Source organism: Engraulis encrasicolus, chromosome 15 (assembly GCF_034702125.1).
Source record: "Engraulis encrasicolus isolate BLACKSEA-1 chromosome 15, IST_EnEncr_1.0, whole genome shotgun sequence".
Taxonomy (NCBI): domain Eukaryota; kingdom Metazoa; phylum Chordata; class Actinopteri; order Clupeiformes; family Engraulidae; genus Engraulis; species Engraulis encrasicolus.
In genome coordinates this window covers 36,738,659-36,762,634 of record NC_085871.1, presented here as the reverse complement: position 1 = coordinate 36,762,634, position 23,976 = coordinate 36,738,659, and the positions used below count along the sequence as shown (strand labels likewise).

At 44.9% G+C, this 23,976-nt stretch overlaps 1 protein-coding gene across 2 annotated transcripts in view; it reads right to left on the bottom strand.

The window, feature by feature from the left end:
- The window catches only part of LOC134464008 (liprin-beta-1-like), a 60,243-nt gene that overhangs the window by 11,311 nt on the left and 24,956 nt on the right, over window positions 1–23,976 (bottom strand). The window contains exons 5-18 of one of the 2 annotated variants that reach the window (XM_063217444.1): window positions 23,579–23,668; window positions 22,555–22,668; window positions 21,852–21,962; window positions 20,173–20,265; window positions 11,299–11,416; window positions 9,799–9,860; window positions 9,255–9,339; window positions 8,783–8,889; window positions 7,595–7,707; window positions 7,066–7,120; window positions 5,152–5,296; window positions 4,476–4,508; window positions 1,702–1,855; window positions 623–751 (exon numbers count right to left, since the gene is read on the bottom strand). In XM_063217444.1, coding sequence (XP_063073514.1) covers window positions 623–751; window positions 1,702–1,855; window positions 4,476–4,508; window positions 5,152–5,296; window positions 7,066–7,120; window positions 7,595–7,707; window positions 8,783–8,889; window positions 9,255–9,339; window positions 9,799–9,860; window positions 11,299–11,416; window positions 20,173–20,265; window positions 21,852–21,962; window positions 22,555–22,668; window positions 23,579–23,668 — 1,409 coding nt within the window. The remainder of the gene's footprint in view (window positions 1–622; window positions 752–1,701; window positions 1,856–4,475; window positions 4,509–5,151; window positions 5,297–7,065; window positions 7,121–7,594; window positions 7,708–8,782; window positions 8,890–9,254; window positions 9,340–9,798; window positions 9,861–11,298; window positions 11,417–20,172; window positions 20,266–21,851; window positions 21,963–22,554; window positions 22,669–23,578; window positions 23,669–23,976) is intronic. The other variant, XM_063217445.1, reaches the window with a different exon arrangement.

Genomic DNA, 23,976 nt, shown 5'->3' with positions numbered 1-23,976 from the left:
AACAGACAGACAGACAAGCAGGCAGACAGAGAGACAGACAGACAGACAAACAGACAGGCAGGCAGACAAGCAAACAGACAGACAGACAGACAGGCAGACAGACAGACAGACAGACAGACAGACAGGCAGGCAGACAGACAGACAGGCAGACAAGCAGACAGACAGACAGACAGACAAGCAGACAGACAAGCAGACAGACAGACAAATAGACAGCCAGGCAGGCAGACAGGCAGACAAGCAGACAGACAGGCAGGCAGATAAACAGACAGGCAAGCTGACAGACAGACAGACAGACAGACAGACAGACAGACAAGCAGCCACCGGTTAACCGGTAATAATAATTATAATAATAATTTCCTCCTAAAAAGCCCCCAAAAACTATAATTTTGAGGTTTTGGTAGGATAATTCAGCATTTTCCATCTGGCGACACTGACTGGACATGACAGGTCCTGTCTGAGCAGCAAAAAGAAAGACTTATGTGAAAAATAAAATACAAATTCAGTGCTGTGCCCATCGGGCACACGAACGTTATATCATTTAAGATTGCCGGTTAACCACCAGTTAATGAGTCTCAGTAACAGGTTAAGATATTTTAAAATTTTCGCCATCCCTAACGTCTACCTGCCGCCGTGCTGCAGGTCTCGTGACCAGCCCAGGCGGGGGCCAGCGGTGGCTCGGACCCCTCCCCTCCTGAACTCTCCCTCCGCAGCATCATCCAGGTTGAACGAGGTGGAGTGACTCCTCCGCAGTCTGCAAAACAAAACAACACAAACATCAGTATGCTATGCGGGGCTTTTTCTCACCGACCATCAGCATTTCCAAGTTACCACTCCAGCCATTCAGACTTTCTATAGCCAACATTTTTTCCAACACAAACATATTTGTACCTTTATAATACTTACAAACCTTCTCCTCATTATACCTGTAGGTCTCATAGTCATCAGTCTTCCCATTTGACACTGAAGTAGATGTAGGCATTTTACAGAGATTTTCTCTCAGTACACAGACTTTAATCCCATTGGGCCTTCAAGGCATCACCTTCCTGTTTTAGATCCATTCAAAATATTCTAACTACTTAGGTAGTAAGTAATATGTCTTTCATTTGTGACTAGTGAAACTTTGCAGTTAGACAAGAAGACTTTTAACATTTAAAAAAAAATAATATACACAGTGTTATATACAGTAGAAATCAACTGTTCTCAGAGGTACAGATCCTGGTGGGACATAGCCAGGCCGTACCCTCCTAGTGACACAACAACACCTTCAGTCTCAAAGAGATTTGAAAGTCGATGATAATCAGGCTAGGTGGGACATACCACCCTCAAATTTCTGGAAAATATGAAATGTGGTTTCAGACTCTGTTAGGCCCAGGTAAAACTACTGGTTGACCTGTGTCGTCTTTCAAAAGTTACTTTGAATAAAAGTGCCACATGTAAGGCAGTGCAATGTGATTAATGTCGGGATAAGATGACTGAAGTGACCGAGACTCTTCCAATTCTTCACTCGTTTCCTGTTTCTCCCTCACTGTTCTCTCAAATGAAGGCATACAAAGCCAAAAATATCTTTAAAAAATGTTGCAAATACCCCAATAATAATAATACCTTCCTTATGTTATACAGGGTTATTATGTCATTTCTACAATCCGACCTGAAGATGAACACAGTACGGTGGCACAGAAGTGTCAACAATAATAGCAGTACCTTCCAAATAGCTTCCTGAGTCCCTTGGGCTTCTTCTTGGCATCTCCTGATGCGGTCGCTGCCTGGTGGGCGGCCTCTCTGTCCGCCTGTGCCCTGCGCGTCGCCGGTGCCCCTGCCAAGTCCAGGTGCTCCGTCCCCTTGCGCTCGCTCTCCGCTAACGAATGCCACAGGAGTTAATGAGCACACCAATTACGGACAGCTGCAGAGAGTCTATAACAGCTCCCAGAATAGACTCAAGTCCTAGTCTAGATGTGACAGACCGGGTGATCTGCGCCTGTACAGAAGTGACAGCACCCCTCACCATAAACACCATCAACACCACCACCACCACAGCAGAAGAAGAAGAGCCCTACTCAGTGAAAAACTGCAGTGTTAATTCAACACTTAGAGAGTACTCTAGGACAGAATGCACTCTGGAATGTGTTAAATTGACTCTCCACGTGTTGAATTAACACAACACATTTACATGTACTATCTACAGAAATAGGCATGAACAACCTCTGCTAACACTTCACTGTAAGGGTTCTTTTTTCCGTGTATCTATGTGCATGAAATATTATGCATGTACACTGTGTACACACATAACACTAACCACAAACTGCAGTGAAAGTACGCACATAATGTTACATGCCGTTTTATACTTTGGTTAACCTGAACCCAATCAATGTAAAACAAAGTATAACCCCACATCTCTACAGTATTTACAGAAAAACCCACCACCTCCAAATAAACAGCCAGTAGAACCCGCAAAGAACCCGAGCATATGGAGGCAGAATGATTTTACATTATCCCCTTATGCCTCTTTTCTACTGATGCCTTTCTGGTAGGCCAACAGCTCAACACAGCACGACTCGGCCGCCACTTTTTGCTTTACGATTGAGCTGTGACGTGCCTATTCGAAAAGAAAAAAGTGGCATCCGAGTTGCGCTGTGTCGAGCTGTAGGCCTACCAGAAAACTGTCAGTGGAAAAGAGGCATTAGAGCACTGGTCCTTAACCTTTTTTTCTGAACGCACACCCTTAGCTGTTCCCAAGACAAGCGGTGCACCCCCATCCCCCATGTCTACACGTGTATACATACCAAAAAAAAAACATTAATCAATCAATAGGTAATGAATTTACATGGGGACGAAAACATGATTAAATTTGGTCTTAACTTGGCCTAATTATAATGTTTGGGAGCAGAATTTTGGTCACAACCTCAATACAAACAAAATCCCGCGCACCCCCTGAAATCTCTAGCGCACCCCCAGGGGGTGCCCGCACCCCAGGTTAAGAACCTCTGTATTAGAGGACCAGCATAATGGCAGACTGAATAAGGGAACCATCTTACTTTCTCTGGTAACGGCTTGTAGTTCTTAAGGCAAAAAACATTATGTCCCATGACAAAGTGCTGGGGCTTGTGACTTATGAACTGTACAATGGCGACATTGCAGATGACCCTGGGTGAAGGATATGTGACAGCCGAATGTCTCAGAAAAGGACAAAGAAATAAGGGTGAAGGTCTGGATATGATTAAGATTTCTTTTGTAAATAGTGCCCACACAAAACCAAGCAAAACACACACACACACAAAAACGCACACCAGCAGCTCACATGCATACAAATCAGTACACAGTACGAACAGACAAGTGTACACACGCACACACGCACACACTCCCAAAACATACTGTATATAAAAACCCACTTAAGAAGAGGAAGAAGATAAAAGAAGACGAAAAAAAGAGAAGATGTTCAAAGTCGGCACACAGAGATGTTAGACCAGCACATGAGCCGACATCAAAGACTGGGCAGAAGATGAGTAAAAACAAGTCTAGCCACAGCCAGCCAGCCAAGAGAGTGGCCTGTGAGATAGAGGAGACCTCTCCCTGCGTCACATGTCTGCAGGCTCACCAACTCGGGGGTGGCAAAGGGGTCAGCTGTCCTGGGGCCAGAGAAAGAGGGTCTGTTGAATTGCAACCCCACTAAATTGCATGTATGTATTGAGAAGAGGCCCCTATTTAGTTGACTTTGTCCCGGGCCCGGTCAAAGCTGTCAGTGGCTCTGCATGTCTGGGGTAACATCTCTGTGTACATCCAGCTGTGTTATCCTTTCAGCGGAGAGAGAGAGACAGCGACTTGCAACAGCACCACATCATCTTTCCCCATCTCCAGGGATCTCTCCCTTCAAACCAGCTCCGAAGCGTTTCATGTTTGGAGAATTTGAGAGTTTCATGTTTTTGAACTTGGTCTGCCAAATGAAGATTTGAAATTCCTGAATAACAAAGCGAACAGAACCTCTACTTTTTAAAAAGAAAACTGTGTTGGTTAGTTGGTCAAATACAATTCAGTAGTCTTTCTGTTAGATGCAATTGATTACACTGACTGCAGTGTCTCCTCAACAATCCAATTTGAAATCATGGCTGGTAAAAACGGTGGTGTAACAAAATGGGCAATAGTCTGTTTTTCGTTGCTGTTGTGGTCATTGCGACAAACTGTGCATTCACCCCATATCATGTGATATGCTCACAACGGAAAATGGCATCCAATCCTGTCCTGGCTCAGTTGTATATTTAATCGCATTGTCAGGAAATGGAAAAAAAAATCTCTGGAGGTTTGTTTACAACTTTTGGGGGTGGTGAAACGACAGGATGGGATCTCAGTGGGAGCTGGTGATAGAGTGTATGTGTGAGTGTGTGTGTGTGTGTGTGAGTCGCATCAGTCCTCTCTCCTTCTGCATCGTCACCCAGGTGTTGTCATAACTGCAGGCCAAGCCAGTAGTGTGTGCTGTACTGTACCTAGCGAAGGGGCACTCGCACTCCAACTACGGTCTTCAGAGGAGTGCATGGTGGGACACATAGGGACACATAGGACACAAGGACAGGACACATGGGATGACAACATGCAATGGCCAACACAACAGAGATGCATACATGCACACGCAGGCACGCACACACACAGGCACACACACACACAGACACACAGTCTGAGCCTGAGTGGATCAATCTAACCTAACCTAACCTAACCTAACCTAACCTAACCTAATAATATAATATAATATAATATAATGTAATATAATGTAATATAATATAATATAATATAATATAATATAATATAATACATGACAATTGGGGTTTTGTTTGAGGCAATCCATTCATGGGACATCAAAGTGAACACTGTAACTCACACAGACTCAGAACCAACAAATACATACAGCACATCCACACAGCACGGCTGAATTAGTTACATGGACAACACTTGCACACAAACACAACATGGTTGATGAATTAGTTGCATGGACACAGTCAAAGACAACAATACATTTACAGTATGACAACAACGTACAGCATGACCGGTGGTGCACATAATACACAACAACAAAAAAGTATATCAAACGTGTTCCAGAAAAACAGTGCAGGGTACATTTCAAGTATCTGCGACTTTCAGAATGCACAGAAAAATTTATGTTCTCACCTAAGTTAGGGGCGCTCGCAGTCCTCTTCCCTCCTCGGATCTTGAAGAATCCTCTTCCGAAGGAGGACCGAGCTTTCTTGGAGCCAAAGCTCTCTCCCTCCGCAGCGCTCGGCCTAGATGCTGAAGCGTCCTTTAGCCGTTGGTCCTGAACCAGAGGGACGTAGGCAGAAGACAGGAACAATATAATTGTGGACAGCGATGGGTCACCAGGATTCATTGATTTCAGTCCAGTGCCACATATTCCATTCAATGAGGTGGTTTTACCCGTCCAATTCAACCAGATCATTGAACCAGGCTGAATTGGACAAGTACAATAAGATCACTTGGAATATGTGGCAGTGGATTGTAACTAATGAATCAAAGTTGCCCATCAATGATTGTAGATTTTTTACAACGTTCTCAGAAGTGCAGTCACTTTTACACTTTTCCTGTTCCTCGCATTGCCAGTAGGTGGCACTAGATCTATGGATGAGGAAACTCCAAATTCCAGCGTGTCACAGTAGTGCCACTGCCAGCTGTAGGGCAGACAGCTGCAGAGCTGGAGCCTCCTCTTGTAGGGACTTCATGACCCACTTTTCATCACTAGCATTTGGAAGTCAGGGTGCACACATCCACAACAAAAAAATCGTTTGTTAAATCAAGAATTTTCCCACTCTCTCACACCAGTTTCCATCTCTCACACATCATTGAACTTTCATGGTCTTTCAAGCTCAAACTGTCTTGGGGTCCGCATCCAGCCATCAGTCGCTAGATAGAGTAGAATAGACAGCACTACTTAAAATACGTAAAAATACTTCACAAAAAGCTCTAAAGTCAACTTTCTGCAATACACGACAACAATAACATTTTTAACAACAGCACTATTTTCAACTGATAACACTGAGGCTAAGTGCAACCATCCTACATCAACTAGTTTTGATTAAAACTAATTCAAATGGAACCAGGAACAATTTGTTTTTTAGAGAGATTGTAAACAATACTATTATCTTATTTCCAGCCCAATGCTTTAACAAACGGTGACAGAGAAGACGTTCTGGAATAGGCCTAATGCACTCGGCGTGATTCAGTTTAGGAAAACAATCTGCTGACTGGATATAATACCTGTGATAAATAATCTCTTCAGTGCTCAGGAGGCAAATACAGATGAGGTTAGAGAGCAGTGAGACGCCATCTTGACTCAAGACTCTGAATCATGTCTGTGGAGATTCTCATTTAATCCAGATAACGTCATCCAAGGAGTTAAGGTCTAAGCAACTGGACCCTTTGCTTTATATATATTTTTTTGGTCTTTTAACTTTATTTTTATGATAGGACAGTGAAGGAGTGAAGCGAGTGGGGAAAGTGAGACGGGGAAGGGTCAGCAAAGGACCCAGGCCGGAATCGAACCCAGGTCAGCCGCGTAGCAGATGAGTGCCCTACCGTTAGCGCCACAGTAGGGCCCACACCGGACCCTTTGCTTTAACCTTGAAGATGTTTCCCTCCTCTTTCCAAGGCTTCATCAGTTCTGTATGAGTAAAACTGGAAAACTGCACGAGAAATGATTTGGTGTGCAGCACAAACTAAAACCAAACTTGTATACAATTTAAAAGCAGTAGAGTTTGAGCACAGCAGTTTAGGGAAGGCAACTGAGTGAAGCCATAACGTCTTTGCTCTTATTTGCTTACTCAGGCAAAACTAATGAAGCTTCGTCAAGCTCAAAGAAGTAGTCTAGTCGCTTCAACTCCTCTGAACTCTGATGTCTAATGTGAAACAGTGTTAGGTGCATGACCATCTAGGCATGATAGCGATTTTCTGTACAGAGAGCGAGAGAGTCAGAGTCAGCCCTTGGTCTCATTTCGCATGTCCGGGAAAGTTGAAATCGGATCAAACCCAATGAATGGCCACCCTCATACAGAACACACATAGTGTACGTACCTCTTCTGCCTTGGTAACCTGATCTGAGGTCTTTGACAGAGAAACCTCCGATGAGCTGAAGGAGAAAGCAAAAGAAAGAAAAATAGACATTATCGCACATTTGATTACCCTGCATAATGTGGTTGGTATTTTAATAACATTGCATGGCCATTAAGGATTTGTACATCTCAATGTGTTTAATGGAAATAGTTTGATATTATAACACGAAATGGAAAGAAAAATGAAAAAATGTAGCAAAATATGACCTTGAGTGTCAGTAGTATAGTGCACAGCCATGTTATGTAAATGCCTTTCTCGTCAAAGAGTAACTTTGTCATAGTGTACTAATGACCTCCGTGCTGTATTGTACTGTATTGAATAGAATAGAATTTGAATAGAATAGAATAGAATAGAATAGAATAGAATAGAATAGAATAGACTAGAATAGAATCCTTTGTTGGATCCTATGTGAATGTTGTCACTATTCACATTTCATGTGCAATTTACAGTACACATTCAGAAAAGTTGTGTTTGGGGAGTGAGGCGGCACCTCTGTGTATTCGCGGCTGTCTTGGCGAGCTCTGCTGGGATGGTGGTAGACTTGGCTGTAGCCAAACACGCCAACTCAGACTCCAGCAGCTCTGTACAGGGAATCAACTGCGGCTGAGGGTTTGAAAGAAGACACACACACACGCACGCACACACACACATATTCAGGCCACACACAGACAAAGACAATGATTGCAAAAACCTTTAAGCGCTGTGGCCCTCTGGGGAAGATATTCTACCCCGCAAACTGACCAAAAACAAACATTTCACTCATCAAGATTTATGACCTTAGCCCTTCAGCTTCACCATGAGTGAAAAAGGATAGCCCACAATAACGATTTAGCTGTTCTAGTGTAAAAGAATCAATGTTTTTAGTTCAATGTTTTTTTTTTGTTAAGTCCTCCCAATTAATAAACTAAAAGTGAAAGTAAATATCATAATTTGCTGCTTCAATTTTACAGTGACTACGTAGCTGCAATAACATGCTGGGCAAAGCATTCCTCAAATAAACAACGATGGGCCGGAAGGCCAACAGATTTCCTTAGTGAAAAAAAAAACACACACACACACACACACAAACACACACACAGTGTAGGAGGTCAATCTCTGCAAAGCTGGAGGAAGTCCAGGCTGTCAGAGTCTGAGGCACATCCTGTGTAGTGTGTAGTAGTAGGCACACAGAGGGAGGGCCTCAATATCCCTCCTTCAGTCTTCAGTCATGTCTTCCAGTCTCCGACCTCAATGTCATGCTGGATAAAGTCACTTTATTCATGTGTTTTATATTGTGTTTATAATGGCTGCAAGGCTTATTTTTTCCCCGACACATCGTGCCTGTATTCTATGTGTCCAATAGGCTGGAAAATATTGTATTGAAAATGTTCAATGCACTTTATCCAAGTCGACGTCGAGGCACAAGGAGGGAGGAAATGACTGGAAAGGTATTGATGTGTCCCCAAAGGGCAACGTCATAGAGCAGGGCTTCCCAACCTCTTTCTACAGTACTTGAGGTCCCCTAGACATTTTCACAAATGGTCAGGGCCCACATCTGGCCCAATAAACCATAAAACTCAAATACATGGTCAACAGCAACATACAGACAAATGTTATTTAGATTGTTAGAACATGATTTCAAGGCCCACATTGGATGCCTTCAGGGCAATCACTGTCATGGAGAGTTTGCCGTACGAACCTCATCAGTCTCCTCCACACCTACGGGTGAGGATGTGTCCGTTTCTATGGCGACGGTAGCTGCGATATCTCCCAGGCTTCCCGTGCTGGCGTCTTCCTTGGTTTTCTCTGTAGCCCATTATGTGTGTTATAAATAGACAAGATACACACACACACACACACCCTTAAACACGTGCCTGTGTAGTGAGAGTACACTTCACACATGCTGAGCACATGGCTGTGTAGTACACACCCACGGAAATGTGCATAGATAAATAGATATGGGTCGGGCAGACAAACACATGGGCATCTGTATCTACACACTCAGTCAATCTCTCTCTCTCTCTCTCTCTCTCTCTCTCTCTCTCTCTCTCTCTCTCTCTCTCTCTCTCTCTCTCTCTCTCTCTCTCTCTCTCTCTCCACATTTCATACATACATTTTACACAAAGATTTCATGAAATGAAAGGTCTGGTGTCAGAGCAGTGCTGCCTCACCCCTCGTCTCCTCCACTGGCAGCACCATCTCCTGAACCTTCTTGAAGTGCATCAGGGACTGCTGCAGCTCCTCAATTTTACGATCCTGCATCAACATGGACAGTTTTAGTTGCTCACCTTATATCAGGGCTGGATTAATGCACAGGCTAAATATGACGGCAGCCTAGAGGATCCCGCCTAACAGGAGCCAAAGGCCTAGATTGGCCAAAGAAAAAAAAGATATTGCAGAATTACAATGGAGTTGGATAGAGTGCCAAATCTTGTCAATACCCCCTTTCCTTTAGCAAACATGCCATCCTTCATTCCTGGCTCAAAATGACAACATTGTCTTTAATATTAGTCGAATAAGTTCCTACAGAAGGCCTACAGCACCCTGTAGCCTGGGGGCCCCTGGCCATATGAATCCGCCCTCCTCATCTCATATTGTATATTACACACACACACACACACACACATCGTATTCTTCCATGGCCACTGTACAGCCATATCTATCTATATCCAAATAACTGTAATAATTCCCACGCAGATGTAGTCAGGCACCAACCTTTTCAGCATTCGCTTCAATCACAGACTCCATTGCTTTTCTCATTCTCTGAACCTCCATATCTGTGAAAAGGGTGACATAATACATTAAAATGCCCAAACAGCACATACACACATTTCACTACACTTTTATCAACACGAATACACACTCTACTACGCAATGGGTAATACACAGTCCACACATTGTATTCACGATACGCATGGACTCAATTTTTTATGAGGGCTTTTTATAATCCTACGAAAGGAGTGCCCCAAGGTTTTTATATTTGCACATAAAAACACAAGAAGTCATTCTGATAAAGCACAATAGATGTCGGCTATGCTCTTTTATGGCGCATTTGAAGCCATTTTATTCCTCTCATTTTTCATGTATATGGTAGAGCAAGAAAACAAAGCAAGTTATTACATGCAACAGAACTATGGATGACGAGCATTACATCTTAACAGGCTGCACATTCATCGCAATATTGATCGCAAAAGGCAATGTGCGAAAAGCTAAAAACTGCAAGGGCCTGTGTCCTTTTCTGAACAACTTTCCACATCTGTGTTCAATTTTAGGTATTTTGCCATAATCTTAATTAATTTTTGTCTTACTCTTATCCAAGTTGACAATACTACACAGGGTAGAGTACCACCACAAAACAAAACATTATAAATGGATTACATTTACTGTGTAACACTTTTCTACCCCTCCAAACACTCAGAGTTCTGTTTGTATGGCTTGCAAGTTTGCCTTGGCTGTGACACAAATGGCTAGGGCGCCATACTTTAGGGATCTGGGTACAATTCTGGCCTCAGGTCATTTCCCGATGCTCCCCCATGTCTCTCTATTACCAACCATTTCCTGTCATCTCTTCACTGTCACTATTACAAATAAAGGCAAAAACAATTCTGGTAACACTTTATTTTAGTGTTACATACTGTAGCAAAACCCAGGCCTACAAGGTCCTTACCAAGGTTACATTAGTAATAAATCCCTTATAGTGCATGAACAAAACATTTGCAAATACATGCCTAACAAATGTTTGATTTTGCTTAGTACATGCCTAACAAGTTACTTATACAGGCATTAACATTGTACAGGTATGTATTAGTGCTATTGTAACACTAAAAGAAAGTGTTACCACAATTCGATGCCAAACTGTTTCCCAGTAGAGTTGTGTGGTGCAAGGAGGAGACAGGTTTCACTCTGGGACTATAATAATAATAATAATAATAATTTCGTTTTATAAAGCGCCTTTCAAAACACCCAAGGATGCTTCACAGAGTGTTGTGTTGGAAAGTGTGAGTGTGTGTGCGCGTCAGTGTGTGAGCGTGTGGGTGAATGCATGTAAGTAAAAGTGCTTGTGGAACTAGCAGCCATAAACCTCCAGGAAGAGATGTGTCTTAAGGTGTTGCTTAAACATGGCCAGTGAAGGGGCATTCTGGATGTGGTCGGGCAGACTGTTCCAAAGAATGGGAGCAGCACCATGGAAGGCTCTGGAACTATGTGGCTACCCACCTCTATCCACATCCAGGCCAGCGTTTGGTGCCGTGACCTCTTCCTGCCCCTGCCCATGCAGGCCTCTCAGCTCCGTATCCTTCTTCCCCAGCTGTCTCTGAATGGCCACCAACTCATCCTGACAATCAATGAAGTGCATAGAGTAGTTATATTAAGACTGCACAGCAAGTCAATATAATAGTCATATATAGAGTACTTATAAGACTTCAGCAAAACCATCAACGTTATGATATCATGTTATTTACTTCTGGGTATTTTATACATTTGAAGTATTCTATGTGGCAATATTGTATTGTTAATATTTCTTATTATTCGACGGCCCTACAACAAACTAATCTACTATAATACCCATAGACAAAAGCATAGCTGCTGTGATGGAAAAACATACAGTATATTGTGAAAACAAAAGAGAGCACATTTAGATATATGACAGAAAATAGAAGCTGAGAACAGAGAAGCAGAGAACAACAGAGTTGAAAAAGAGGATATGCGTCACCATATTTAGACAGGGCATCTGTGCTCAGCTGTCATTGTCACCCCGAGAGTGAGAGAAGCTAGAAAGAGCCAGCTGTTAGGGCAGGAAACAGAAATGACACACGAAGGAAGAGGAGAGCAGAAGAATACCACAGAGGAGCTGGCTCCTACAATAAAGAAAAGAAAAGAAGACAAAAAAGATGTTGAGGAAGGAAGGAAAATGCAAAATATAAAGAGGACGAGCCTTTCCAGACGATGACAAGTCCCTGTCATGGGCCACTGTGTACAAACAGACTCATAGGAAAAAACAGTTTCTGGGAATTGTCTCACCTATCAGAAACAAATAACAGAGATTGTGCTCAAGTGAATGATTTTCATTTTAGTGGGTTTGGGGAGAGGCAATTAAGAATGGAATAAGCTCTGGCCTTTGGCATATTTTTTAAATCAAACGAAAAAATCAGTGTCTAATGAAACCCAAAATATCATGGTGCTTCTCAAGACCTTTACATGATCCAACACTGACCTTTTTATCTTAATTGGGACGGAAAGGATCAGAAGTGAATGAGGCCGTACTTATTTATGTTTGAGAGACAAAGGCAAGACTGTCAGAGAAGATATAATATTTCCACTCTAGGAAGTCACATTTTCCTCTAGTTAGATCAGAGAGTAAATAAGGTCATGTTTATTTCTGAGAGGCAACGATAGGACACTATTGTCACTGTTTGTGAGGGTCACTGTTTGTGAGGGTCACTGTTTGATTTGGTGACAGCCATGGTCTAATGGTTACAAAGTCTGGTTTGCAATTGGAAGGTTGCAGGTTCAAATTCCACACCTTCCTAATGGCTGACGTGCCCTTGAGCGAGGCACTTAGCCCTTAATTGCTCCAGGGGCTGTAACAAATGCCCAGTAGGCTACCTAAATAATCATAAGTGGTAACACTCAAGAATAATGATCCCTTAAAAAGCCTTCCTAACTCTTTATTAACATAAATTAATGAACTACAATAAACACAACATTTACAAACGTACTGTAGGACCAACCTATGGCTGTACAGTGAGAATCGGCTTAGTTTTAACAGCTTTCATTGTTAGTATTCCTTACTCATTTAAAAACATTTGAAAATGTTTTCTGGACAATTAGTTCATTATTTACAAAGGGTTTATAATGAATTTTATGGTCTGCTATTCTAAAGTTTTATATATCTTTTTTGTATAAAGGTGGGTTACACTTTATTTTTAGTGGTTAACTACTATAGTGGATCTATCACATTAGGTACAGTCAGAGATGGTTGCTACTTGTTAGAAACCATCTCTGGTACAGTGCAATAACCAGTGTAACACCATGTACCAATTTTGTACTTATATCTAGGGTTAGGGTTAGGGTTGGTACATGGTATTACACTGTGTTGAAAAGTAGTTTGTCGAGGGGTCTTGGAGTAGTGGCACAGTGAACCAGCAGGAGGCAGAGATGGTGTTTTTGCCGTTTATTTTGCGACACCAAGTGCATTATAGTGAAAATCCAGTGAGCCCGTGGAAAATAATAAACAAAAAACTAAACTAAACTTAAATGTAGAAAAATATATACATCTGGTCTATTTACAATATTTACAGGAAAAATAAATGGGCTATGATAAGCCAACATAACAAAATGGGAAAATAAACAAAATAGCCACAGGCTCACAATATTGTTCAAGTCAACAAAGTTACTCACACTTCTGAGTAATGGAGCATAAGGACGCACGTCCGTCACCAAGGAGCTCTTCCCGACTACTGACAAAATTCCCCATTATCAGGGTTACCTGACGCACCACGCAAGTGGACTAAACCATTATAGTTAGAAACTGCAGGGGTGCTAAAAGTCAGAATGACATTAACATTAAATATCACAAGTTAAAATGGTACCATTACTACATGAATCATATTAGGCCTTCTAAATAAACATACTACACATAATCAGACATTAACACAGTCATTTGGTGTTCTAAACACCGAAATATCACCGCGAGGGTGCAACCATGTGCACTCGCAACTCTACTACGGGAATAAAGCATTGGCAAACACTGACGCGCATCTTTTAGGAAGATGCGGTAATGAGGAAGTGCTGGTAAGTTTTTTAAATGCTAAGCAAACATTTGTCGATGCACTTAGACATCTTAAAACCCCACGGTTGCATTACTAAAGATGAAACATTGCTACCATGAGCATGTTTACACAAAAGGACACATGCAGCGAATTCGCTGTTTGTGTATGTTCTGTTGTGTCGTTGTGACTGTGTGGATGCGTGCGTGAAATGTTTGAATATGAATGAAGCACTCGTGACTCTAACTAATGTGTGCACCCATACGTTAGACCACAAGGCATGAAACACATTGCAAACATGTTGTAGAACTTTCACGTAGCAGTTACTGAAGTCCATGATTAATATTGGCCAGGGATATGAAAGTTTTAAAGAGGGAATGGCGTTTCAAATGTTCAATGGCGCCCGCATCGGGAGCCGTGATGACGCGCACAGAATCTGCGGCATCACACACCCCCCTCCTTAAACTTGGACCTCCTCATCGAGGCGGGACAAGAAGTCGGATGTGACATTGTCCTTCCCGGCTATATACCGGATTGAGAAACTGTAGGGTTGCAGTGAAAGGTACCACCGTGTCACTCGGGCATTACTGTCCCTCATTCGGTTGAGCCACTGCAGTGCACGGTGATCAGTCTCCAGAACAAACTGCTTCCCAAGCAAATAGTACCGCAATGTGTCCAAGGCCCACTTAATGGCCAAGCACTCCTTTTCGACCGTGGAGTACCTGGTCTCCCGGTCAAAAAGTTTGCGGCTGATGTACTGCACCGGCCTCCGGTCCTTTCCCTCCCCCTGCAGCAGCACAGCCCCCAGCCCCGAACCAGAGGCATCTGTCTGCACTGTAAAAGGGAGGTCAAAGTTCGGACTCTGGAGCACCGGGTCGTTGCACAGACATTCTTTCAGATCCACGAAAGCCTTCTGGCATTCCGCAGTCCACACGACCTTGTTGGGACTGCACTTGCGGGTCAGGTTGGTAAGCGGGGCAGCACGGCAGGAAAAACTGGGTATGAACCGCCTGTACCACCCCACCAGACCCAGGAAGGATCTGACTGCTTTCTTGGTGGTGGGTGGCTGGCAGCCACGAACAGCTTCCACTTTGCTCACCTGGGGTTTGATGTTCCCGCCCCCCAGGACGTACCCCAAGTAGCAGACCTCAGGCCGTGCCAGCTGACACTTGCCAGCATTGACCACAAGGCCTGCCTCGCTGATCCTGCAGAACACATCGGACAGATGTGTCAGGTGCTCCTCCCAGGTGGCGCTGAAGATAACGACATCATCGATGTAGGCGGCGGCATAAGTCTCCGCCCCCCTGAGCACCTGGTCCATTAGCCGCTGGAAGGTAGCAGCTGCTCCATGCAGCCCAAAAGGCATGGTTGTGAAGTGGTAGAGCCCGGAAGGGGCCCGAAAGGCAGTCAGCTCCTGGGCCTCTGGCGTAAGAGGCACCTGCCAATACCCTTTGCAGAGGTCAAGGGTGCTGACGTACTGCGCCTTGCCCAGGCGCTCGACCATTTCGTCCACCCTCGGCATAGGGTAGGGGTCAAATGCCGAAATGGCATTCACCTTGGAGAAGTCGACACAAAAGCGCAGCCCTCCGTCCTTCTTGGGAACTAGGACAACAGGGCTACACCATTCGCTGTGTGACGGGACGATGACGCCCATTTCGAGCATCGCCTGGACCTCCGCCTTCAGCGCCGGGATGAGTCTGGCTGGCACACGGCAGGAAGTCTGACGGATAGGCCCTGGTCCCGTCAGCCGAATGTCGTGATGGGTCAGTGTCGTCCGCCCAGGCTCCTCCCTGAACAGCCCATCAGGAATGATGTTTAGCAGGTCTTCTTGTTGCCGACTGGACAGGTGCTGGATCGGCGGCGTAAGGGTCTCACCTCCACCGGTTGGGAAGTACTGCTCCTTCGACTCTTCCTCCTCCTCCACCACCCGGGCCCAGTTCAGGTGACTGACAGCATCTGGACGTGGCACCCATTCTTTGAGGAGGTTGACGTGGAACTTCTGCTTGGGCCGGCGACGGTCTGGCATAGCCAGCTCGTAGGTCACGGGGCCCACCTTTGACAGCACCTCGAAGGGGCCCTGCCATTTTGCCAGTAGACTGCTGCCAGATGTTGGGAGTAGCAGCAGCACCTTCTGGCCGGGGTTGAAGTTGCGGGTCTTGGCGTTCCGGTCATACAGGGTCTTCTGCTGGGACTGGGCTTGGGCCAGGTTGTCATGAGCCAGGTTGCGCAGCTCCTCGAGCTTGGTCCTCATCTTGAGGACGTAGTCAGCAACGCTGGCCTGCTGTGCTGGCTGTTCCCCCGTCCACGCCTCCTTCAGAACGTCCAGGGGGCCTCTCACGTGTCGACCGTAGAGCAGCTCGAAGGGCGAGTAGCCGGTTGATGCTTGGGGGACCTCTCTGTAAGCAAACAGAAGATACGGCAGCCAGGTGTCCCAGTCGGAGCCAGAATCGCACACAAACTTCCTCAACATTGCTTTGAGGGTCTGGTTGAAGCGTTCAACCAGTCCGTCAGTCTGTGGGTGGTATGGGGTGGTCCTAATAGGCCTAATGCCAAGCAGGGAGTAGACTTGCTTCATAAAGCGGGAGTTAAAATTCGTACCCTGGTCCGTAATTATCTCGGTGGGGATGCCCACGCGAGAGAAGAGTTGGATAAGACAGTTGGCCACCTGTCTAGACTTGACATTACGTAAGGGGTAAGCCTCAGGGAAACGAGTAGCATAATCACAAATCACAAGTATGTAACGGTTTCCTGCTCTGCTCTTTTCCAAAGGACCAACAACATCCATGGCAATTCGGGTGAAGGGAGTGTCGATAATGGGCATGCTGATGAGGGGTGCTTTTGTGTTTCTGTGAGTGCGAGATCTGAGCTGACAAGTGGGGCAAGATTTGCAGTATTCAATTATCTTCTGATACACTTTGGGCCAGTAAAAACATTTGGCTATTCTGGCAACTGTCTTTTGTTGGCCTAAATGGCCTGACCAAGGGATGTTGTGAGCAAGGTCAAGGACCTTGGATCGCAGGGATTCCGGAACAACCACCTGCTCACCTTCCTCACTCACTCTCATCAATATTCCATCTTTGACAATAAAACAATCTTTTCCACACACTTTAGCAATTAGCGCCTCATCCTCATTTGCAACATTCTCCCAACAGTGTTTCAGAGTCATGTCAGTTTTTTGTAAATCTTTAAAATCAGCACTATCCACCACAATGCCATCTAGTGGTGGGAGGGGCAACTGCTCCTGTAACGGAGTTCCCAAAACTTTGTCCCTCCTTCTTACAGACCTTGACTTTTTAGGTTTGCAGGTAGGCTGATCATCAGGAAATGGCAACTCTGACAACAATTTGTCTGCTTGCAGCCTAGTGGTTACACAGGCAGAAGCAACAGGTGACTTAAGCAAATCCACCAACACCGGTACATCCTGGCCCAGTATCACAGGATACGGACAGCTATCCAGGATGCCAACGGTAAGTAAATACTTTTGACCTTCAATTTCGATCACAATGTTTGCAGTTTGATGTTCAGTTTCGTCACCATGTACACATCTAACTTTGACCTTCCCAACATAAGTGCAGTCAGTGTTATCTAAACATGCACGTTGAACGAAGGTTTGGCTACTGCCGGTGTCAATGAGGGCCTGCCATGTACGTCCCTTGATTTTTACTGGCACAAAGCAATCAGAAGCGTTAGATGTGTGTATGGGTGTGTGAGCCATGTTGCTAGGTGTGTAGCAAAAGCTAGAATTACTAATGGCAAGTAATGGACAATGAGGTTTAATGTGATCAGGTTGGCCACAGTTGTGACAAGCTATGCGGGGCTTAGCAGAAGTATTGGCCTTAACAGGGGTATTGGGCTTAACAGGGGCACTATAGGACCTCCTAAAATCATGACCACCACCACCACCACCCACAGACTTACCGGATGGCTGACGCGCTGAGTCTCGTTGTGGTGGCTGGCCCCTTCTCCCTGTGGTGTCATGGGCCCCGAGCTGGAACGTCCCTCTGTGTCGACGAGCACTGACGTAGGCCTCTGCCAGGTCCGCAGCTTCCTTGGACGTCTTGGGATTGCGTTCCTTCACCCATATTCGTAGCTCTGGGTTTAGCATTCTCAGGAACTGCTCCAAGATGATGGCGTCTCCTATCTCAGCCTTGGTCTTCTCCTCTGGTCGGATCCATTTGCTGTAGAGGTCGCTCAATCTTGCTTGTAGTTCCTTAGCAGTTTCGCCGTCCCTCAGTGTCATAGACCGGAACCTATGGCGGTATGTGTCTTGGTCTATTTCGAACTTGTTCAGTATGGCAATTTTTACCTTGACATAGTCCAATGTGTCTTTAATGTCCATAGCAACATATGCTGCTCGGGCTTTCCCCGTCAAAAGCGGGACAAGGTACACAGCCCAATTGCTCCTTGGCCACTGGTTTGCCATTGCAAGGCGTTCAAACGTGGTCAGGTAATGCTCTATATCTTCGTCTTCAGTGTAAGGTGTCATCTTAGGTGCTCTTGGCGGCGTCCAATCGTAATAAGCTGAAGGGGTAGCACTCACCGGCCTGGAAGGTTCGGACACAGGGCTGAGTGGTCGCGCTTGCGATTGTTCCCGTCTTGGCGTCTGGTCATCTGCCGAAGTGGGCTCTGGCGCCTGGTTCCTCACCGGTGCTGGAACTTCAGATTCACGGCTGGCTGGGCTTGATTGCAGATCTTCCTGCCTTGAGCTGTGATCCTCCAGCAGTTCAGGTTCCGGCGGTCGGCTTTCGGCTCCCCTCACCGGACTGTGGTCAAGATGTTCTGTGCCCACCAGGTGTTGGAGCTGTTGGAATTGATGTTGCATCGTCCTCCATCGCTGTTCCTCGCGGTTCTCTCGCTCTTGCTGAGCTTGTATGAAGGAGAAAAGAGTCATCTCCAACCTTGAGGTCCGGTCATCAGGAGGTGCTGACTTGGGCCTGGGAACCGCCTTGTCATCTTCCTCCACCGTCTGGGCCGCTGTTGGCTTCTCCGCCGGATCCTTAGGCCTCACTGCTGCTTGTTGGTGTCTGGCCTGCTGAGACATCTTGGGGTGCCACCCTCTCTTGACACTGGAAAACACCGCTGCCACCAAATGTTGAAAAGTAGTTTGTCGAGGGGTCTTGGAGTAGTGGCACAGTGAACCAGCAGGAGGCAGAGATGGTGTTTTTGCCGTTTATTTTGCGACACCAAGTGCATTATAGTGAAAATCCAGTGAGCCCGTGGAAAATAATAAACAAAAAACTAAACTAAACTTAAATGTAGAAAAATATATACATCTGGTCTATTTACAATATTTACAGGAAAAATAAATGGGCTATGATAAGCCAACATAACAAAATGGGAAAATAAACAAAATAGCCACAGGCTCACAATATTGTTCAAGTCAACAAAGTTACTCACACTTCAGAGTAATGGAGCATAAGGACGCACGTCCGTTCACCAAGGAGCTCTCTCGACTACTGACAAAATTCCCCATTATCAGGGCTACCTGACGCACCACGCAGGTGGACTATACCACTATAGTTAGAAACTGCAGGGGTGCTAAAAGTCAGAATGACATTAACATTAAATATCACAAGTTAAAATGGTACCATTACTACATGAATCATATTAGGCCTTCTAAATAAACATACTACACATAATCAGACATTAACACAGTCATTTGGTGTTCTAAACACCGAAATATCACCGCGAGGGTGCAACCATGTGCACTCGCAACTCTACTACGGGAATAAAGCATTGGCAAACACTGACGCGCATCTTTTAGGAAGATGCGGTAATGAGGAAGTGCTGGTAAGTTTTTTAAATGCTAAGCAAACATTTGTCGATGCACTTAGACATCTTAAAACCCCACGGTTGCATTACTAAAGATGAAACATTGCTACCATGAGCATGTTTACACAAAAGGACACATGCAGCGAATTCGCTGTTTGTGTATGTTCTGTTGTGTCGTTGTGACTGTGTGGATGCGTGCGTGAAATGTTTGAATATGAATGAAGCACTCGTGACTCTAACTAATGTGTGCACCCATACGTTAGACCACAAGGCATGAAACACATTGCAAACATGTTGTAGAACTTTCACGTAGCAGTTACTGAAGTCCATGATTAATATTGGCCAGGGATATGAAAGTTTTAAAGAGGGAATGGCGTTTCAAATGTTCAATGGCGCCCGCATCGGGAGCCGTGATGACGCGCACAGAATCTGCGGCATCACACACTGATATTACATGGTACTAAATATTGTTACACTGGTTATTACACTGTACCTAATGTAGTAGATCCACTCTAAAGGTGTTATCTAAGTGTAATGTCCTGTCACTCACTTTGGTGGCCACCAGCTTCTTCTCCTGCTGTATCCTCTCGTTCTCCATGTCCACTATCCGAACACGGAGGTCGTTGACCTCCTGCTGCAGAGCCTGGTACAGTACAGTAGACAGTTAAAGAAGAGCCCACACAGCAGTCAGTAAAACGCCCAATAACATGTCAAATTAAAAGATTCAAATTCCCCTCCTGATGAAATGGGACACTGAAGCCCACACATTATGAACTCAGGCAGTCAAGTGACATATGACTACGCCCAGTAACATCTCAAATTAAAGATTCAAATTCCCCTCAATGATGAAACGGGACACTGAAACCCACACATTGTTATGAATTCAGGCTGTTAAGTGGAATATTATTAATGCCACTACTGCAGTCGTAACGTCATAATACTCGTAAATTTCCCACACAGGCCCATTATATTCTGGAGGCAGAGGAAACCACTGTCTGGTCTGGGATAATTTATTGCCAAATAATTTAGCCTGACAAACATGAACCAATTTGTTCTTTCATATGTAGTCGTTTCTACGGGCAATACTCTGAGAGCATTTCTGGTTTTTAATTGGATGCTTTAAGTTCTTAAGGTCTTCCTTGGCATTTTTGAGGCCGCTTATATGTTAAACTCTCCTAAATGAATTTACAGGCTTTAAAATACCGGCTCTAAAGGGAGTATTGCCTTACATTTCCACACGAGAGAGGGAGAAGAAAAAACAGAGAGAGAGAGAAAGAGAGAGAGAGAGAGAGAGAGAGAGAGAGAGAGAGAGAGAGAGAGAGAGAGAGAGAGAGAGAGAGAGAGAGAGAGAGAGAGAGAGAGAGAGAGAGAGAGAGAGAGAGAGAGAGAGAGAGAGAGAGAGAGAGAGAAAGAGTGTTTCTGGATAAGGAATGAAGGAGAGAGGGGGGAGTTGTGGGAAAGTGTGTATGTGTGTGCAAGGAAGCCGACAGGGGGGGCAAAGAGAATTGGGTCCCAGAATTGGGTCCCCATTATATTGCATGTATTGTGTCGAGGGGCCCTTTCAGATGACTTTGTCCCGGGCCTGGCCAAAGCTGTCAACGGCCCTGTGTGTGTGTGTGTGTGTGTGTGTGTGTGTGTGTGTGTGTGTGTGTGTGTGTGTGTGTGTGTGTGTGTGTGTGTGTGTGTGTGTGTGTGTGTGTGTGTGTGTGTGCGCGCGCGCGCGTGTTTGTGTAGAAACCATGATGCATTGAAAGACAGTCCCTGCTCAGAGCATACAATGACCAAAAGGACTACTACGTTTCGTTCCAGGAAATAGCTTTTGGGAGCTCATGGATTTTGTTCGCTCAGAAAAAAAAAAACGTTTAGCAAGGAATTTGGGGTTTACGGTTTCTGGATAAGCAAGTCTCAGAAATGCAAATGTGCCACTTATCCTTTCCAGTAGCATTTGCCTGTCTTAATGTTGCACTAATAATATGTGTGCTTCTAAATCATCCAGGGTGATATTGCAGTGCCCATGGACAGCGGCGCAGAAGATCTTAGCCAGGCCCAGAACAAACAACAATTGGGCCCCAACCCAATACACACAATGTTATGAGGACCTAACTCTGGGCCCACCCTTACCCTGGTCCCGGGAAAACTGACCCATTTGTCCCCCACTGTCGTCGACTTCCCTGCTCAGGGGAGATGGATACTCGAATTGTGTAACTTTTAATCGAAGCACAACATTACCTCGGTTTCTCTGCGGTCTCTCTCCACGGCGGTCAATTTCAGTTTCAGGCTAGACACTTCAGTCATCAACTCCAGTTTCTGCGTCTCCAGGGTGGATCGGCCTACCAGCTCCTGCCATGTGCATCCACGCCACCATCAAGACAAATGTGAATCGTGAAATATATACATCTCCCTTACATGGACCATAAACCAGAGAAAAAACAGACAGACCTCACCACTAAATAAAGAACATGTGAAATTAAACTTATCAGTTCTGTCTCTTTATGAAAAATGACAAAATTAAGAAATTCCAATCCAAATATCCATAAAATATTTGTTCATCTTTAATGAAACAAAAAGTTTCTACATTTAGAATGGACTACTACCTCTGGGATCCTTAGCCTGTGAAGGCCTGTGTCCCTGTCTGATTAACTGGGTGACTTGTTTGATTACAGTTTACAGTTTACAGATGACAGTTAGGGCAGTTAGGACTGAGTAGGGTTAGTTACGGTGTGTCACTATATTGATTTGGCTACGGTAGCTCATCTCAATGAAGCAGATTAATCAACTCCAATCAGCTTTAAGTTACTCTAATTTAACAAAACAGAAAAGCTGCAGGCATTGATACCGGTATGTGGGGTATGCTACCATGAACCTCTTCACTATCAGTAGTGAGTAGTTAGCCAGACTCTCGTGCAACTCGCTCTACAGGCCCGCTACCTACCTGCTGGAGCATGTCTTCTGTTGCATTGAGCTTCTCTCTGTGTTCCTCCAGACACATCTCCAAGTCCCTTATTTTCTCCCCCTGCACCTCCACCTGATCCGTCAGAACGCTCACCTGAGGAAGGGAATCAGTATGGTTGACGACAATACATGGCTTTCCTGTTTGTAAACAATCCCTGTCTGTGCACCCCTGGCTGTACACTCTTCAACCTCTGATTGTTGTTGGACACTGCTGTCGCTCAAAAAAAATGTGCTCAAGTGGTTGGCTGCTTAGCATCTTGGTCCTCCTCACAGCGGGAGTGTTTGTAAACGGGAAACCTGTGTATAACACACTGGGAAACTCCCATTGTCACTGTGACCCAGCATTCCACACAACAACATTGCATTTATTGAACTGCAAGGGGGCAGCCCCAAATGGTTCCCCAAGTGAACGGTGCGGTGGTACAGAACCATGCTGAGGAGGGGACCTCAGTCATGGGGGAGGATGGGGAAGAGCACTGGTTAAATATTCCCCCCACCAGTCTGAGAGGACGGGAGTCGAACCGGCAACCTTTGGCCTACAAGACTGACACCCTTACTGCTTACCCATGACTGCCCCTCAACCATTAAGGCCACCCACCTGGACAACTAGACATTCCTTATCTCTCTTGAGCCGACTGAGGCGGTCCTGGTGGTACACCAGTACTCCCCACACTCAGAGCTGTGACTGTTGGCCTAGGGCAGGGGTGTCAAACTCAAATTCAAAGTGGGTCAAAATCAAAAATTGGGAAGGCCGGCCAAACTGTTTATGTAAAAAAGGATGGAAATTGTGTTTGTGTGTGCACACATAATTCATAAATGTCACAAACACTAACATACATCAAACATGGAAGTGGAATTCAGAATTGACCCCACTGAACTTTGAGTTTGAAATCCCTGACAAAATAGGGAGATAGTCTTTCTTTTATCTGGTAAGGGTGGGTTTCAAACCCTCAACCCTCTAATCTCAAGACCAGCTGAACTGCCTAACCATTTAGGCCACCCACCTGGAGGACTAGGCATTCCTTATCGCTCTCGAGCCGACTGAGACGCTCCTGATAGGCCAGATCTCCTCCCACAGAGCTGTGGCCATTGGTCTGAAAAAGCAAGAACAACACAGCAAATAGGATTTACAACTATGGTGACGTTATGGAAACGTTGGGAATTTGCAGGGTGCGATTTGTCGAAAAACCAGAAGGGGGATACTTTTCAGATTTTAATCAACACCAATGCTGTTATATTACATCGAGAATTAAATAATGTAGAAGAAGTGGAGATATCCAAACCAGAGGGGACAACCCCCCCACCCCCCTACAAATTGCAGCCTGCAAAACTGAAGACTGCAAACAAAATTGAAAAACTTGTTTTGGAAGATCACTTTTGCCCATGGCATGTACTATATATG